This window comes from Malus domestica, chromosome 13 (assembly GCF_042453785.1).
Source record: "Malus domestica chromosome 13, GDT2T_hap1".
Classification (NCBI taxonomy): Eukaryota; Viridiplantae; Streptophyta; class Magnoliopsida; order Rosales; family Rosaceae; genus Malus; species Malus domestica.
The window spans coordinates 23,614,858-23,634,608 of NC_091673.1; the positions used below are offsets into that span (position 1 = coordinate 23,614,858).

The 19,751-nt window shown below is 37.6% G+C and overlaps 2 protein-coding genes across 6 annotated transcripts; both read right to left on the bottom strand.

Moving 5' to 3' along the window:
* Window positions 1–1,773: 1,773 nt before the first annotated feature.
* Window positions 1,774–3,222, bottom strand: LOC114820634 (homeobox-leucine zipper protein HAT22-like). Its single transcript, XM_070811032.1, has 3 exons — window positions 2,831–3,222; window positions 2,442–2,521; window positions 1,774–2,342 (listed from the first exon to the last, which is right to left on the bottom strand). The coding sequence occupies exons 1-3, from the start codon at window positions 3,176–3,178 to the stop codon at window positions 2,042–2,044; spliced, it is 729 nt and encodes a 242-aa protein (XP_070667133.1). The 5' UTR covers window positions 3,179–3,222; the 3' UTR covers window positions 1,774–2,041.
* Window positions 3,223–6,120: 2,898 nt separating this feature from the next.
* LOC103452921 (uncharacterized) lies at window positions 6,121–16,349 on the bottom strand. 5 transcript variants are annotated; one of them, XR_011574818.1, is made up of 5 exons: window positions 15,619–16,332; window positions 14,255–15,526; window positions 12,014–12,813; window positions 6,469–6,699; window positions 6,121–6,375 (listed from the first exon to the last, which is right to left on the bottom strand). XR_011574818.1 is itself a non-coding variant. In XM_029091586.2 (3 exons), the coding sequence occupies exons 1-3, from the start codon at window positions 16,050–16,052 to the stop codon at window positions 12,207–12,209; spliced, it is 2,313 nt and encodes a 770-aa protein (XP_028947419.2). In that variant the 5' UTR covers window positions 16,053–16,349; the 3' UTR covers window positions 11,855–12,206. The 5 variants fall into 5 exon arrangements, 1 of the variants encoding a protein (XP_028947419.2); XR_011574817.1 differs by lacking the exons at window positions 6,121–6,375; window positions 6,469–6,699 and adding exons at window positions 10,081–10,487; window positions 10,970–11,164; XR_003768028.2 differs by lacking the exons at window positions 6,121–6,375; window positions 6,469–6,699 and adding an exon at window positions 10,081–10,471.
* Between the last annotated feature and the right edge of the window lie 3,402 nt (window positions 16,350–19,751).

Here is a 19,751-nt window from a genome sequence, read left to right on the forward strand (position 1 = left end):
TGTGACAGTGACGGCTAAACCCTAGTCTTTCCCTAAATTGATTTAGTTAAAAAAAGGTTTTTCTATTTGCTGTCTTTAGTTTCTAACTTCTAGGTTTCTTTAATTGTTAATTCAATATTTTCAAACTCAAAAATCTCAAATCTTTGATAAAAATATGTTTTAATAGTTAATTAAGAGTTGATTTAATTACGAATTAGTCAAACAATCTTTGGGGACAACAACCTTGCATGAGCAATTATACTACAATTACCTTGTATTCTTGCAAGTATTTTTAATGATTTTAACCCTATTTGCGCAGGTGTAAAAAATCCTATCACTACACAACTCACTCTCCTACTTTCTTACTTCACTGTTATCTCGCATCACATTCTCAATTTGTTATCGAAATTCAGTAACATCTATCGTTGCCGTCAACCACATTCAAATTCTGCAGTACAGAGAACTCTTTCTTTCTTGGCAAGCTCGTCAATGGTCTCTTATTAAAATAAAGGTTGACGGTGCATGGAATCTCGCTACAAGTGAAGCTCGTGCAAGAATTATTGCACATGATCACAATGGTACATTTTTAGCTGGTGCTTCTTTACACTCACATCGATCCTCGTTTGATGTTGCCGAAGCAGAGGCTGTTCTTGGGGGTTTGAAATTTGCCAAAGCCAAATGCTTCAATCATATCATCATTGAGAGCGATTCTTCTAGGTCATCGATTGCTTACGGAAACCATACCTTCACAACCAAGGGTGTCTATATCGAATTGTCGATGAAATTCGTCGGGCAGCGGCTTCCTTTGCTTTTGTTCAGTGGAACTGGGTTCCAAGAACGGCCAACCAAGTAGCTCATGTGGCTACATCTTTAACCGATTTGAAAGAGCAATCTCTCATGGGCAACTTTGCCCCCTCCCTCACTAGTTATGGTGCTATCTCAGGATGGGCTTCCATGTCCTCTGCCATCTTTTGATTGAGGTTTGATAGTGGTATCACTATTAGCCTCTTCCTCTTTTGTTTCACCTGAGTGGTGTTCAGTAGTATTTGTCTGATTGTCTAAGCCGTATTTCGCTGCTGCTTAGTTTGTATCGACTGCACTCTTTTTTTTATTCTGGGTTTTGCCTTTGGGCTATCATAGCCTTTATTTGTACTTGTTGTCCCTCTATAGGTCTTTAATGAAGTTTTCATTTGGCCAAAAAAAAAAAAGCATGATATATTAGATGTGGGGACATCATTTTCATAATCTTTGTATATGGTTTTATAACTTCCAACTTAATGTGAATAAACTAATATGAATGATGGTAGATGGCGTATGTTTTTTTACAAATTTCTATTCAATGTTCTTGCAGAAGATGTAAACATTTTTATAAGAATTCAGTAAAGTTTTATAATTTAGTGAAATTTTTTAATCATGTATATTATGTAAAAGTCAAACACATGTCCCAAAGGAATTCACCTTGTAAGTTTTTCTTTTTCCAAAATTGAACCAAATGAAAAAAAAAAAAAAAATTATCCAACATATCCAATACTACAATGCTAGATAATCTGTTTGAAAATGTTTTTATAATAACTAAAATCATTTTTAGACAACCAAAAGCGTTTATGATAATGTTACAGAAAAAGTTCAAAGTACTTCTAGATGACAAAGGAACTTGAAGTGCTTTGCTTTAGAAAAAAAATGCAAATACTTTATTTGCATTTCTATTATAAAATTCGATGCATTTCTAAAATAAGTGCTTTTAAAGAAACATTTTCAAACAAAAGAGAGTACAAATAGTAAAGCAAAATAGATAAAAAACATTTGGGTCAAATCAAATAAATCCTTGTGAAGGAAATGATAAATATAAAATTAACTTTTCTTTTCTAGCTGCCCTATTCTTTTCTATAATTAGTAGAACACTTAGACCCCTCATTGTGATGCATATAAATCATTTTAGTCATGTGGCTAGTTGTTGATTGATTGATATGAATCATATGATCAATACTTCATTGCTTGTTGTAACTATATATATATTGGCTGAGGTTATAGCTATGAAGCTTATACCATCCAATCTCTCTAGTTAAATTGTACCGTCAAAGCCACCCTGCAATTTATTACTGCTCTTTCGGACCACATTGAGATCTTCTGCTTTCTTTGCAGCTGCTTGGTTATTATGACGAGCTTTTACCATTTTCTCACAAGATGGGCACATTGTAAGCATTGTAGCCTTTGGAATCTGAATGTACAATGGTGATGTCCCGTTGCCGTTTAATGATTTCAGCTCCTGCAATTCTTGCTTCAACCTCTGATTCTCGATGCCGAGACTTTGACAGCATTTCTTTAAGAACTCACAGTCTATTTCTGATTGCTTCAACTTTGTCCTGAGGATGCATGCACATCAGTTTATGTGTCGCCTTCTTGAGAACATATATAACATGTCAAACTGTTTGATACGAGAATAATTTCTATTTACGAGTCACCTTGCTCTTCTGTTCTGAAACCAAACTTCAACTTGTCTTGGCTTCAGATTCAATTGCTCAGCAAGTGACTGTTTCTGGGCCTACATAATATAAATCAAACAAACTAAATGGTAATTAAATAAGTAAAATAGTTCTTGACAAAGCAAGCCTTCACAATTTCTCATCTTTATCCTTTCATTAACCGTTATGTCATACCGAGGAACCAATATTCAAGAGGGAGAACGAGTTTGAAATTCAAAATTATAATAGAACTGCTCGATCCCCCTTATGCACTCAGAGTTTGAGTCCCCCTCTTTGCAATTTAGATGAATTTAAACTAGAACATCACTTGTATAATAAAAAAAAAAATCTAAAACATGGCTAAATCAGATTAAAGATTTATATCATACCGGATTTAGGGTGCTATGCCGATTGAAGCTCTCTTCCAGCAAGGTGGATTGCTCTTTTGTGAGCCTCAGCTTCTTTCTCACAACGTTTTTGTTGTTCATGATTACACCCTTTATATTGGTGTGCTCAGTGCTTCTCTCATAACTATCTTCATCTTCATCCATCGTCTTCAAACCTGATCCATTTGCGATGTGATCGTCCGAACTAGGAACCTCCTGCTTCGGGCAAAGCGCAAATAATAGGTCCAAGCATACCAAAGGATTATCCTTCTTCTCTTGCCTTGAAGCATATTCACACACACCAAGCCCTAGTTGGAGCTCTGTGCTGCATGCTGCTTCATCATCATCCATGTTTGAGAGAGAGAGAGAGAGCGAGAGAGAGAGAGATGAATATAATTGTGAAATGGGAAAGGTGGGGGATAAGAGGGATTTGATAGAGATTTTATTATGGGGGTTGAGTTTTAATCAGTTATTAGTCATAATAATTTTGATTGAGAAATTACTTACACCAAATGACCCGTTTTAATGTACTAATGAAAAGTAGAGTGGAAAGAGTAAATGAAGACGTTAAAATTTTGACTCCTTTTAGGAAACCAGAACCTCCTTTAATGCCACATGTTTGCCTTCAAGAATTCCATGGGTTAATGATTTTTCTTGAGCTAGCATTTTTTTCTCATCCATAAAGTTGACTTTCCCCATAACAACATTATCTAGTCGTTTCTTTGACTCCTTGTTCTTAAACGGATGTCCACTCATACAAAAAAATTAAAAGAATTCATATCCAATAATTTGCTGAATGATGTTCCTCAAATCCCAATTCCAAGTTTCTCCATTGTTCAAGTTTGATCAGGCATACCAACTGTCTTTGATTGTAAATACATGTAACGATCATGGCGAGTATCGTCATTTTGGGGTGCATTATTCATGTTTCTTTTTTTATACTTCTTACTATTAGATATTGCCCATAAATCTCATGATAGGCACCTTGCCTGAACATAACATTAAGTTAGGAATGTACCGAGAGATCGACCACTATTCTAAATATAGTAAGGCGGAGAACTACTTTTCATTAGAGCGCCGGGGTGTGAGGGTTGTTCCCATCATTGAAGTTAGAGTGTGGAACTGAGCTTTCCGAATGATAAAGACAAAAAGGTGTATCAGGGAATCCCAAATTCCCAAACATCGGTATTTTTCTCATCTTAGATTTATTGGAGTTTTTAGAGTTTCATTCAATTCCATTAGTTAATGTAGTTTTGACTCTTTGCTGGAACTTTTCAATTGGATTTATATGTAGTAATTGGGAATTGGCTTTATGTGGTTTATGATCATTCGATTTAGATGGCTTGAATATTTGGGTTTATATAAAAATGATAATGAACTGAAGACTGAAGTGCCGAAGTAGATTCTTTTTTAATTGCATTTTGTTTTGGTTGAGTCGGTGGTTGTTTATTTGATCAAACTTGTATTATATTGACTTTTTTTTCTTTGTATTATTTAAACAGTTATGGAGAGGTATTTTAAGAGAAAACCAATAGAAGACACTCCTAAACCCTCGACAACGAATATTCATGAAAGTTCAAATGAAAGTGACATAGAAAGTATACTAGCAAATCTTCTGGGCTTCAACTTCAGATATCATCATATGATTTAATTATTAGAGATCAAGTCTAAAGAGCTTATTTACATATGGAATTGTTTCGACCTCGAAGTCATTAATTTCCATATACGTCATTTGTAGGAGTACAATGAATAATATTTTGACAAGCATTTGCATAATGACTTTTCTGGATTTAAATGAATTAGTAATCTTGCACAAAATTTGATGGAGATAAAGAGGGATAGACAATATCCCTTGGTGTACTTGTTCGTCAAGTTAGCATTAATTTTACCTATTGTGACTACTTCCGTTGAAAGAGATTTTTCGTTGATGAATATTGTGAAGAATCCACATTGTAATAGGATGAGAAATAAATGGTTGAATGATATTTTGGTTGTATACATTGAAAAAGATGTATTTGATGCTATTGACAATAATATTGTGATACAATGTTTCCAATACACGAGAACATGTCGTGGATAATTATAAATGAAAGTATGATCGATTTTTAAAAACTATTTTTATACCATCGCGGTGAATTCCTAGCTTCATCACTAATTGTGATGGTTCATTATATTTATAATAGTATAGGAATGCATCAGTTTGAGGGATAAAATCAAATCCCTATTTACAAGTGAACATTTGAAATACAAAGAACAAACTCTAATAACCTATCCAACAACTGTTGCGCATTTGAATTTCAATTACAGAGCTAAACTATGGTTTGACATTAGCCTGTGAGAAAGATTGCGTGATGGTTACGGTTTGATTGTTAGATGTGGATTTAATAATTTTAGTTTGAGTTAATTTAATTTTGTACTTGAATGTAATTATACAAGAAAAATGATAAGGACACAATTTTTTAGCCTCTTACACATCTCTGTTTGATCCTAACAATAGATTTCGTTTAACTTATTCAATTTGATGACTTGAAATAAGGAGAGGTGTGTGATAAGCTCAAAAGGGTGTGTGAAAATCATTTCCCTGATACAATAAGGCGAGAAGACAATTCACATTTAACGTTTAAGTTGAGTGTGCCAGTGTTAAGGGTCCTAGTTTTTTAGATATAAATAGAGCGCCAAATGCGTTAAAAAAAAACTTCAATTTATTCACCGAGGAATTTCGTCGAATACTAGATGATCTTGTTGTCGTTAGTCGAACTGTATTGCACACAGACTAACAAATATCAACAATTTGACGAGTATTATCAAGAACTTTTGTCAAGTGCTATCGGTGCAATCTGCTGAGATATGCCCAGCAAACATTACATCAAGCACCTCGTGGGCGCAAAAGGGGTTCATACCAAACATTCAGAGTGTCCCTAGAGGATCTTCACATGTGTATTTCTTGGCCTCTAGGAAATCTTGGGATCACCTTAGTCCCAATGTACATTCACCCTTAGCTATAGAGTGAGATTATATGGATTCAAATAAAATTTCTCCAATTTAAACTTGGAAACCAACTAGGTTTTGGCCAAGTTGGTGACGATTTGTCAATATGACTACAATAGCTTTATGGTTTTTCGGTCTTAGTTTAAGTTTGGCTCACATGGTTGAGAGTTTGATACCTATTTTTGTGAGTTGAATTTCTACTCAGTCATTGAAATTTTTATCTAGATAATACTAATGATGTTGATTTTGTGGAACCATGCACTCTTTGTTAATGCAATTATTCGGTTCTCATTGTGAAGAGACTCTTATTTAACCGGTGATGCCATATGGTAAACATTTACTAGATAATTATGTTAATTTTGAACACGTAACAAACATTTAATGAACCGGTAACGCCACTAGGGCTATGCATTGGTTTAAGAAGAGAATCTCTTCCTAGTGTGGCGAATAAGCAGATCAATATCATCCTCATAACCATTCCCGACCCATTTTTCCTTTCACCCTTGTTCATCTTTCATTTCCCTATATACTTTCTTCATCTCTGAGCACAAAAATGAAAACTGAACACAAAAAACGAAATAGTTAGGTCCTAAATTTCTGAAAGATGAAAAACAAAACCGGATATATGAAGCCGATCAAGGGCCAGGGATTACCTTTGGCAATAAAACCATCATCACAGATTGCATCTTGAAAAAAAGATGCCCTCAACATCAAAATTTTGGAGAGAGAGAGAGAGAGACAGAGTGGGGAACGCAGCCAAAGATTGACATGGGAAAAATAATTAGTTGTTGGTGAGGATAAAACATGGTTAATGATTCAATCGTGAGTGGCTTTGTTTGAAGTGAAACACAAAGGTGAATTTCAGTTTCTTCTCTTTACCTGCCCTGCAACACCAGACGGGAATCCAGTTGGACATTATTAGGCCACAAGCAAGTCTTCACCAAAGAGAGTAAATTTGGTAACAGCATAGGCCCTGGGGACACACCTGTCTACACCATTCTGAGCTGCGCTCTCTCTCTCTCTCTCTCTCTCTCGCTCTCTCTCTCTTTCTCTCTCTCTCATAACAACAGAATCACAAGCATGGGCTCAGACATGTTTCCCCAGTCCCTTAATCAATAATTCTCTCTCTCTCTCTCTCTCTCTCTCTCTCTCTCTCTCTCTCTCTCTCTCTCTCTCTCTCTCTCTCTCTCACACACACACACAAACATTGGTGCTCCAACTTTTCCCCCCCCTAAGAGCAACTCCAGCGTGGGAGTTTGCTTGGGGGACAGGCTAGGAAAAAGGGCCCGAGAGCCCGGCCTACACACTCCAGCGTGGGGAGCCTGAGGGACAGTGGAGGCCCAAGCACCAGGCCTATGAGGAATTGTCAGCCCGCGAGTCCGAAGTGGATCTGTTAGGCTCGTGCACCTCACTCGCATTTGGGGGCGCATCACCCGACATGGTTTCAGTGCCTAGGGCCCGCGGCGTAGTTTCAAAAAGTTACCGTTGGGAAGCCACGTGGCTTCCCATGGTCCGTTGGATCTCAACTGCTATATAATGTGGACCATTCAATTTGCAATGGTAAAAAAAATAAAAAAATCTTATTTAATATCAACCGTTGGATTTGAGATCAACGGTTGATATTATTCTCCTTTATAAATAAAAAAATAGTTTTAAAATTAAGAAAAGTTACCGTTGTGCCACGTGGCACAATCTAGAATGTTGGAATTCAATGTTTTTTAAATCCAACAGCAGAGATTAATTAGTTGAATAAAAAAATTTAAAAATTGTAAAAAATCCGAAAAAAAATTTATTTTTACTTTTCTATAAGTACCTTCTCATTATCATCTACCTTACACCACAATTTCATATTTTCTCAACTACTTTCAATCATATTCCTATCTTTCTGTCAAAGTTTCAATCCAATTTTTTCAACAAAATGACTACTGATGCAGGTACGAATTGGTCGCTTCTTGAAAATGTTGCATTGTGTACTAGCTAGGTTGAAGTTACTCATAGTTCGCTTACGGGTAATGAGATGCAGTTGCGAGAAATGTGGAGTCTTATTCATACCAATTATCTTGAGAAAATGGGTGGGAAAAGAACCAAATAATCGATGTCCAGTCGTTGGAAATTACTTAGCCAATCGTTTAGTACATGGAGAGATGTCTTGGCACGAGCTAGTACTAATATTCGAAGTGGGCAAAATTACGCAGATCAGGTAACAATATATTATTTATATGTTTGTACTATACCCAAATTTACATTATAATTATTTGTTTGTATTATTTATTTGTTACCTACTTTCATTATAATTATTTCTTCTCCCGCATTGTGTAGCAACTTCAAGCACAAAGCTTGGTTTGGTGCCAAAACCAAAAGCAAAAATAAATTATTCAACTGGTGGGAATGTTGGAATATTGTCAAAGATTGTCCTAAATTCAGAGTTGTGCCTGTTGGTCCAGAAGTTTTCATGAACAGCACTCATCTACACTCTACACCTGATCTTTGGCCCACATGTTCATGAAGATGATGCAGAAGAAGTGCCCGAAACGCCCTTCCCTGAACAAGTGTCGGGTTTGACCCATTATCCAATTAGGCCTCAAGGTAAGAAGGCTTCAAAGAGTAAAGGGAGTGCTTCCAAGAATGATTATGCAAAGTACATGGACGAACTTGCTCGCTAAGGTGAATTGACTTTGGCGCTGGAAATTGCGAAATTTAAGGCTGATAAGGCTAGAGATGAGGCAAAAGCTGCAGCTGTTGAGAGAGAATTTCAAGCTAATGAGAGAGAAAGAGCGCTACTTAGGCAAGAAAGGAAACAGGTTAGAGAAAAATGAATGGCTCAACGAGATCGTGAAATTATGAACACGCCTTTAGAAGGAAAGTCTCTAAATTCTAAATATTTTAGGAAGTCGGAGAAAATGAACATGGTGCGAAGGAGGCGTGCAAGAGAAGTGAGAGCAAGAGAAGATGATCCTAACATGACAAGAGAAGATCATCCTCACACCACAAATTGATTAAGTGATGATGAATAGAGTAGTTTTTGTAATTGGAGCCCATAATTTTCCAATCACATTGGGTTATCATTTATTATTTATTGAATAGAGTACTTTATGTTGTTTCCAATTTATTGAATTTAGTACTAAGAGAATATTTATTCAAATGACAAAAGCACACCAAATAAAACTACATAAACATACCAAATAATAAAAAACTCACTAAAAATGAACTGAAAAAAACACACCAACTAAAATTAAATAAACACATCAAATAAAAACAAACACATTAAATGAACTTAAATATCTGCAGCTTGTTTCAATGCCCACTGGAGCTCTATTAAGTCATTTTGCCGGGCATTGTGCATATATGGCATTTGAAGTGCAGTATATTGTTGAATGACCTATTCATTGTAACGTTCATCCCTTTCTAATGGCTCATGTTGCACGGGTTCTTCGGTGGCACCATGAGCAGAATATATACGTGTTCTTGAATTGTTCATCGTGCCTGGCTCATATTCATCAACGGCATCATAATCGTACTCACTTTCCACAATCATGTTGTGAAGAATGATGCACGTCATCATGATGGATCGAAGTGACTCTACATCAAACATTCTGGTAGCACCCCTGACAATCACCCATCGAGCTTGGAGGATACAAAAACAACGCTCCACATCCTTCCTGCACCCCTCTTGACAGCTCGCAAAGTGTTTTTCCCTTGCATTTCACGAATGTGGTACTGTTTTGACAAACGATGACCATCTTGGGTAAATGCGCTAAGTAGTATGGCCCGTTGTACATACGTTCGTTGACCCAGTATGTGACTTTTGGTGTCTTTCCTTGCAAGACATCTTGAACACTGAGGATTGGACTAGGACGTTGAGATCATTTTGAGCTCTCGGAACCCTAAAAAGGCGTGCCAAATCCATGTATCAAAATATGCCACCGCCTCCAAAATGATACTTTTTTATCCTTTTCTTTCCCCATAAGCGTCTTGCCATGCACTTGAACAGTTTTTTCAGGTCCAGTGCATACAATCAATACTTCCAATCATCCTAGGAAAACCTCACATCTCGTTCTTCTTTAGAAGCCTTTGCAAGTCCATTTCAGTAGGTTTCTGGAGGTACTCTGCAGTGTAGATAGATTCGATTGCTCCACAAAACCTCATCAGGGACTCAAGAATGGTTGATTTCCCCATCCTCGTTATCTCATCCACTTGGTTTGCAGATGCTCCATATGCAAGCATCCGTAAGGCAGCAGTAATTTTTTGATGAGGAAGGAGATCCATAGCACCAAAAGCATCATTCTTTTGCACAAAGTAAGAATCATGGTTGCAAACAGCAATCATGATTTTGTTGAACAAATGGTGTTCCATTCTAAAACGACGTTTAAAGTACATATCAAGGAATGCACTATTACGACAATATAATCGTCCAAGAATCCCGTGGCTCGTTGTTGTCTGCTTCTATCAAGGTTTCCAGAATGGTTGGGCCTGTAGAAATGACCCACAACTTGGATGACTCGACGGGAATGCGAGACTCTGCCCATTCTTGCTTCGTCATCTCTCCTTCTACGCTCCTCATCCTCTTCCCTCTCAGTTTGGGCCACCTGGAGATTGAACATTCCTTTTGATTGGTTAAACAATTCTTCCTCTTGCTGATCGATTTCCCACATCATCCTTGAAGAAGAAGACACTGTAAAAATGAAGCAGAAACTATGAATTTTGGTGAAGAATGAAGCAAAAACTATGAATAATGATAGAAATCTTAAGAAAATTGGTGTGAGATTTGTGAGGATGGATGGTGGATTATATAGAAGATTCAGAAAGGATTAGGTTGTAGATAATATCACGTGGCATGCTGTCATTCATTAAAAATCTAATGGAAATCTATCCTTAAAGATTGTAAACAGATTATGATACGTGGCGCGACGAGATTGGTTAATAATCTTATCGAAAATCCATCACCAATAATTGTCTTTTTCGGATTATGACAAGTGGAGCAACGAGAACGATTAAAAATCTTATCCGAAATTACAAAAAAATTTATTTTGTATTATACTAATATTTTATTGCTTATTGTCAGGGCTATTGAAATGCAACGGTGGAGATGCAAAAGATGATTACTGTTCATTAAGAACAGTTACTGTTCACTTGGTGGATATCATAGTGTATTACCTTTTTTGAGGTGGGGGGGGGGGGGGTGGTTCCCACGTTGGAACTGCTCTAAGCATAGGAAGCTTTTCATTTCAGCTGTATAAATGACGAAATCTTTGTGTATCATCATCTTCTGTTTCCTTATAACAGGTCTCTATCTTTCTTCCCACAAGATCAATTCCGCTTCACGGGCTTCTCTCCCAAAAAGACGACCGGCTAGAAAATTAAGCATGTCATTGACCCACAACAAAGATGAATATCAAAAGTTCAAGGTAGGGTTTTTTTTATTATTATTATTTATTTATATATATATATATGATGCATAATGTTTTTATTCCAAGTTTTCATGCAATTCAGAAAATTTTGAGTAAGGGCAACGTGACTTCAACTATTTTCAAAAAGGGTCCAAAACATAACTGTTTTCAGTTCTCACATAACATGCCAAATGAATCCTGTTCGAGCATGTCAGTCTTTCTTTTCACACAATACATGAGTTAACAATCATAATGTTCAGTTCTTCCTGAACAGTCTGCTTTAGTGACGGAAAACATTGTAATTTCACATCAAGTTTGTAGCCTGAAACCATCTGATTCTATTTTTGAAGTTTTTTTAATAGATGCTGTGTTCGTATTCTACTTTTATCCAAAACCATCATTGAGGTTGTGTTACATGTAGGTCATTGATGAAGATGGAGAGTCAGAAGCATCCAAAGTCAAAGAAATTCCACTAGCAATCAAACATGCAAACAGTAACAATGATTTAGACGAGCTTGTTTATCATATTGATTATCATGGAGTGACTACTCATCCAAATCCAACACCCAGACATCCCACACCATAGACCGGTACTGAACCTTCTAGACTGAGATGTATGCAGATATGATGTACTCATATATCTCACGAAGGATTCATTAAAAAAATATATATATATCTCATGAAGGAACACTTGATTAAAGTTGTCTTTAATACTGTTGCGGAATTCATTTTTCTTTTCATCATTTCACTATACCTACATAGCTGTTTGTTCACAAGAATAAACCAAGTCAACAAGTGAAGTATGACGTACCTTGAGCCATAGGTTATAGAATGGCACTTTAACCGTAAACTGGCTACATTAGGTATAAAGCTGGATCATTGACGTATGAATCAGATCCCACTGTGCAAGACGGAGCTGATTCATTCCCTTCCATCAGGGTCTCACACTGTCAGAACTAGCTATAATTATGAACAGAGAGGAGGAAGCGAATATGTCTCTAAACTCATAATTCATAATGCAGTGAAACCATCCCATTCATATATTGCTTTCTGGCCCTTCTATATGTCTCTAGCAGTATCTTATACCTTTCTATTGCATCATCAAATATCACCTCACTACTAAACCTAGATGTTAGCTGCTGGAATGTAGCTTCCACCTTGCCTTTATGTCGACTGCACAATGTGAACAAGTTTTTCATCCCCATCAAATGCATATTCTGTTCACAATTTGGACTGCTTTCCTCCTCCGTATTAAGAAACCCAAGCCATCTAATTCGTTGGAAAGGATCTTCGCTTTTCTGAATTGCTAATTCTACATTCCTGAACACTTTCAAGAACTGTGACTCTATTTTAATTTTGTCAATCAACTGACAGAAAATGATTCGCTGGTTTAAATCAAGCCAATTATGGATATGCGATTGCGAAAAAACCGAAGCAACCAAGCAAGCCTTCCGGAAGGTAGAATCAGAATCGCCAATCAGCACAATAGCAGCGTGCAACAAATTCACAGATATATCATGAATAATTCCAGATGAATACTCGGAAAGGTTATGAGCTTTTTTTTGGTTCTGGTTCCAACTGAAGAGTGCAACATGAACAAATCCCTCCCACCTGTACACAATGAGAACCAGAGTATGTCAGAAGTCTAGCAATGTTAATTCGATTATGAGTTCAGAATTTTTTACATCTTACTTGAAGGTTTTTTTTCTTTCAGAAATCAAAAAGTAAGGGCAATTTCTAATTTTACATACATAACCAACCAATACCAGATGATATGGATTGTAGAAAAAAGATGTCTATTACTCAGCACCATATGATATGGTCACAAATGTGGATCAGCCCACATGCATTGTTCAGCCTCAGAAACAAAGACGTTTCAAAGAAGAATCATTTTAAGCAGTCAAAAGAATTTTTTAATCTTTTGTATAGTTAAAAATATCTTTTGACTGCTTAAAATGATTCTTCTTTGAAACATCTTTGCGTGTAAGCCAACTCCTTATAAGAAAATTTAAGGTTCTTAATCCCCTGATACTTTCAACATGCCCCCTCACTTCTGGTGTCATCTAAGACTACACATGGACATTACATATTGTATGATGTGGGAACATGTGGGCAGTTAGGAACAACACGCGAGCAACCTGCTTTGATAACATGCTAACACTAGAAAATTAAACTTCAACAGACCGAGAAAGCCCTTGAATTCTAGACAATTCAAGTAGTTTGTGTAACTGACCAATTTTGTGTTACAGTTACCCAAGTGTTGTGAACTCAATAATTTATAGACCAAGCTCCCTATCTGTTCAATATTTCCCCCACACAGTGCTTAGGAGTCAATGACAGCTTTTGGGGTTAAGTGGATAGGGATACGGTCAACAGGACTCTAGACAACAACTACTCATTCATTGAGCATTCTGGAGATTCTATTAAATTAAAATGAAGAGAATGTCATAAAAGTATACAAATGACATTATCACAACAGATATTGTTCATGCCCACAAGACAGTTAGAAGAGGTCAATCTCTATTCATATCTTATCTATAATTGGTAGATAATGTATATTGCAGCATCAATATTGCAACATTCCCTTATATCCACAAAATATTCAATGTTCCACATCAGAGGGTGAAAAATAAGTTAAAACTATCCATAAGCTTTCGTCATATATCACTTGCACACATGCTCTGCACGATACTGAATCGTGTACCTATAAGTTTACTTACACTACCAACATCCCACTTGGAAATATTTTATCAGTAAACTATGCCAAAAATCATACCCTTCTGATTTTTTTTTAATTTTAATAATCAACTAATTAGACAAGTAAATTCCTAAATACACAATATGAGGACCAAGGATATCTTAAATCACATGGGTAGAACACCTGGTCAAGACTTTGTGATTGGTAACAGATGGTAATATATTTGATCTGACATACTAAAGATGCATGGGACTAGAAAGTCATTTCATGAACATATTTGACCCAAAAAAACCACAGCGGTAGCAATTAAGAAAGTTGATCATTAACAATAGATTATATTTTACTCATACTTACTCAAAAGGAGGCTCAACCTCAATACCGAGTGTAAGGTGTAAGGAATTGCCATCAGACCCATCAAAACTAACATTCTCGGTGCATGCCTCATGGAGAACACCTCTGGGAATATACAAAATATCACCTTCTCTCAGCAAAAATTGTTTGCATTCAGCTGGTGAACTCTGCACTTCTGAAGCATGTAGCCGATCAAGAGGATCATACAAGCGAGGTAAATGCACATTTGACTGAGGATAAAGTCTCCATTTCTTAGTCCCAACAAGTTGGCATATAAACACACAATGGTCATCGTAGTGGCGAGCCAAACCCTGAGAATCAGGGGGTGTCAAGTACATATTGGCACCAATTGATGGTTGACCAAAAAGAGATGCCAATCCATCTGCAATAGCAGCAACGCTCTCAAAGCGGAACTCCATTCCACGCAGTGCAACTGTATAACCTTCCTTGTATGCTTCTTCACATTTTAAAACATCTTTGACACCAAGATAATGAGGATCCTTTGTACAACAAGAGTTCAAACCGTTCAGAAAAAAATGTTCCTCCCTCTTTAGGTGGCCGTCTGTTCTTAGAACCCGAATGTCCTGCTGGTAGGTTAGAGGGCAACCCAATTTATTTTTCACCTCCCCTAGGAAAGTAAGGATGTTAAATTCATCAGAAGCAATAGGAAGACAAGAAACCATCCTCGGAAGCATTGAAGAAAGAAAGGAAGGAAATGCTCCCGTTGAGTTTAGCGATCGTACAAATGGTCCAAAACTATCATTCTCCTCAACTAAATCCCCTTCTGGATGCCCACGCCGCACAAGAAAGGGTGACACCTCCCACTGATTTGATATGAAATCCTTAAAACCAGACTCAGAGAATCCAAATATACCCCTTTCAACCACATGAAAAGGCAAAGGCTTGATAAGCTGAGAGGCACAAATGGAAAGCCTAAAAAGGGTTTCGGCTATATCACTAATCCTAATGTTGCTAATATGTAAATGCCCCCCTTGGGTGGACTCTAATTGGCTTTCGAACACCATTTCATTCCGCACTTTCACCCACAGATTTCTCATGAAGGCGAAAAAAACATGAGAGAGGTTTGTTGGGATGTTCTCCAATTGCTCAATTTTACAGGTATTGATGAGAAGAACTGCAGCACTAAGAAGTAACACTGGAAGTTCATCTCCCTTAAACCCGATTTTTGGAGCGATAACTCCTCCACTATCCACAGAAACAGAGCAAAAAGACACTGAATTTTCCAAAGATTTATGAACCTGAAGAAACCCAGAACTAAAAACCTATCACATGACATGCCAAGTAAATGAAAAACAATGGAAAGCAAAATAGTTGGGTATGACAAAAACAAAATGTTGGGCACTCACAGAATCCTGGGAAGCGCATAGGAATCGAGCAAACGACGCCGTCCGAAACCAGTGGTGCACAAATCCAGAAGGGCATTGCAGGCAGCCACTGAGACGCCAGTGTTGGAGCTGGCCAATGCGGAGAGCAAGCTATTGATTATGTCAGCATCGGAAGCAATCCTCTGGTTCATGTCCAAGGACTCCAGGGCGGCGGACCCCACCATCTCAGCGGCACGGCGAGATATTGCAGGAGAGTTGAAAGTGAGGAGAGTTGGGAGAAGAGAGAGGGTGGGATCGGTGATCGAGTGGTGGAGTTTGTTTAGGCATTTATTGATTAAGGGTCGGAGGGAGTTGGGGTTCAGAGATGAGAGAGCGGCCAGCACGACGGCGAAGGCGGTGTCGTCGCTAATGTCGTCGGATTCCGGCTTTCTTTTTCTTTTGCTGCGATTCTCCATTTATCTTTCTAGTAGGTGAAGGGAGTTGAGTTTAAACTCTTCTAATTTATTCTCCTCAAATGGGCATCGTGACTGGGGAAATATTTTGGACTGTGTTCAACCTGTGGTTACGGCGCAGATGAATGAAATGTTGTCTCGACCTTTGGCGGATGAGGAAATTAAAGATGCTGTGGTTCAGATGGGAAGGTTGAAAGCTCCAGGGCCGGATGGATTCCAAGGTGTGTTTTTTCAATCTTACTGGGATATTATTGAAGCGGAGATTAAAGGTTTGGCAGCAGAGTTTCTAAATGGAGGAACTTGTTTAAAACCGTTAAATTCCACTAATATTGTGAACTTTAACAAAAAATTTGCGGTACTGTTCAATTTAATGAAAAATCACATTTTTACATAAAAAAATCAATCCTTGTACTATTCACTTTACCCTTTATTTTGTCTTTATCATTAAAACTCAGTTTTCAAACTTTTTTCATTAGTTTTTCTCTAATATTGTCCTAATTCAAAAGATTCCTAATCCATAATCGATGAACCATTTTCGACCAATTAGCCTATGTAATTATTCCTATAAAGTGCTCTCAAAGATTTTAACAAATAGGCTTGTACTATTCACTTTCTCTTCTCAGAATGCTTTTGTGGAAGGAAGAAAGATTCCAGACAATATCATCATTGCCCATGAAGTTTTCCATTTCCCTAAACTTAGGAAGGCGAAGTTAAAGTATGACCTGGGAATTAAACTTGATATGAATAAGGGGGTGGAATGGGACTTCTTGGAGGCTGTTATGTTGAAGATGGGTTTTGATAGAAATTGGGTGAATTTGGTGATGAATTATGTTACCACAGTGGAGTTCTCGGTTTTGATTAATGGTCATCAAGGAGAGAGATTTAAGTCGACAAGGGGTTTACGGCGGGGTGACCCACTTTCACCCTATTTATTTCCTCTTGTCAGTGAGGTGCCATCACTTCTTATCAGATATGCTTCTGATGTGGGATTTGTTGAAGGAATTCGGATCAATGTTATCAGGCCATGCCTCTCTCATCTTTTATTCGCATATGACACTCTGATCTTTCTAAAAGCCACAAGGAACAATTGTCAGAATATTGTGAATCTTCTTAATGCCTACTGTCATGCGTCCGTCCAAGAGGTTAGTTTGCAAAAGTTTGTGGTTTATTTTAATGTTAATACACCAGTTGAGGTGTGTCAGGATCTTTGTAGCATTTTGAATATGCCACAAGTGGAGGACCTAGGGAAGTATTTAGGGATTTCAACAGATTGGGGAAGTTCCAAAAAAGAGGCAATGGCCTATGTTAAGGATCGTGTTTTTAGAAAGATCAGAGGGTGGAAACAACAGTTCATTTCTCAAGCGGGGTGGGAGGTACTGATTAAGGTCGTTGCTCAGGCAGTTCCTGTGTACCCAATGAATATATTTAAATTCTCGAATACCTTATGCAATGAAATTGATGTTGCTCTTGCAAGATTTTGGTGGGGGCAACAAGAAAAAGAAAGAATAATTCACTGGATTAGTTGGGAAGATATGGGGTACTCAAAATGTGAAGGGGCAATGGGTTTCAGGAACTTAAAAGAGTTTAATGTCGCTCTTCTTGCCAAGCAATGTTGGAGATTAATTCATGATCCAAATTCTTTATGGGCCCAGGTTTTAAAGGAGCGATACTTCTGACATGTTTCATTTTTGGAAGCTAAAAAGGGTGGGCGGGCTTCATGGATTTGGTCCAGTTTGCTTTAAGAAAGGGAGTTGTTGCTTAAGGATATGAAATGGCCAGTTATGAGTGGTAATCAAATAAAATTTTGGGTTGATAAATGGGTTCCAAGTATTGACTGTGGTTACCCAAAACCTCCTAATGGAGTAGAAGTGGACAGAGAAATGCACGTAGCTTCTGTTATTCACCTGGTGGGTGGTAGTTGGGATTTGGAGTCTATGCATAATTTGATATCTGAAGAGGACTGTATGGAAGTCTCTAATATCCAGGTGGGTGATTCCAAGCGGGAGGATAGGTTGATATGGCTTGCAGATAGGAATGGGGCTTATACTGTTAAATTGGGCTATAGGTGGCTTCGGAAAAATCATGAGAGAAGATGAAATTCTTGACATTCCTTTTCCAGGCATATTGATCCAGCGGTGTGGCATGGGATTTGGAGGGTGGAGGCCCCTTAAAAAATTCGACATTTCTTGTGGAGAGGAATTAAGGGTGCTTTAGCAACGCAGCTGAATCTTTTCAAGCGGAAGTGTGCCATGTCTCCCGTCTGTCCAATCTGCAACGAGTGTGAGGAGTATGTTGAACATCTTTTGTTTTTTTGTCCTTGGGTTGATATGGTTTGGTTTGGTGGCCCTTTGAATTATAGAGTTTATAAGAGCTCTATTACTAATTTTGATGTTTGGCTTTTTAAAATGTTTAAGGAGAATTTTGGGGATAAGGCGGAGAGGGCGAAAATTCTGTCTTTGTTGGCCTTTACATGCTGGTACATATGGAAATACCGCTGTAAGTCTATTTTTAACCTCAAACCTCCTTCTCCTATGCAAACTATACAAGCTATTCAATTTGATTATACTATGTTTATGAAGATGAGAGAAAGAAACACTATTCAGCGAGATGCAATGTCTACTGTTCAGCAAGACTGTTCCTGGTCTCCACCCCCTTCCCAAATGGTAAAAATTAATGTTGATGTGCACTGGAAATAGGGGGATTCAAACAGTTTTGTGGATGTTGTCGTGAGAGACTCGAGGAAAAGATGTTTAATGATTCGAAGAAAGGAAGTGCACGCCTCCTACCCTGAAGTCGTTGAGGCTTTAGCGATTCTTAAGGGGTGTCTTTTGGCTCAACAACTTTTCACAAATCATGGTAGAATCGAATTGTAAGCAATTAGTTTCTTATTTAAATGGTAGTGTTGAAAATTGTAATTGGATGACATACCCTATTTTAAGTCGTATACGGCAGTTGGGGTGTCGTTTTATCAACTGCGTGTGGTCCTGGGTGCCTAGGATAGGGAATGAAGCGGCAAACTATGTCGCTAGATTTCGTGGAATGGAGATGAGCGACTCTACCTGGGTCGATAGACCCCCATCTTCGTTGGTGAGGATTTTGAACAAAGATGGTTTACCTTGCCCTCCTTCTTAGGTAGGGTTGCTGTGGGGTGGGGATAACGTGTGAGCCTTGGTTGGCAGCATCTTTTGTATTCCTTATCTTGCTTGTATGTTTTGTTGGTCAGGCTTCCTGACTTTCCTTATTTGTGGTGGTTGTTGTCTTGGAATGAAATTTCCTTGTTTCCAAAAAAAAGAGCACTCTAGCGTTGCAAAGGCCCTAGGACAAGTCACTATTGAATAGCTTCTAATGAACAGTAACTGTCTTTAATGAAGAGTAACTGCCTTTTGCATCTTCACCCCTACATTGAATAGTCATGGCAATAGGCAATAAAATATTAGTATTTTTTATTTTATAAAATAATACAAAATAATTTTATTTGTAATTTCGGATAAGATTTTTAATCGCTCTCATTACGCCACGTGTCATTATCAAAGAAGAAATTTTTTTATGATAGATTTCGATAAGATATTTATCCAATGTCGTCGTGCCACGTGTCCTTACATTTTCAAAATCGTTGATGATAGATTTCCAATAAGATTTTTAACCAATCACGTCGCGTCACGTGTCATAATATGTTTACAATCTTTGAGGATAGATTTCGAT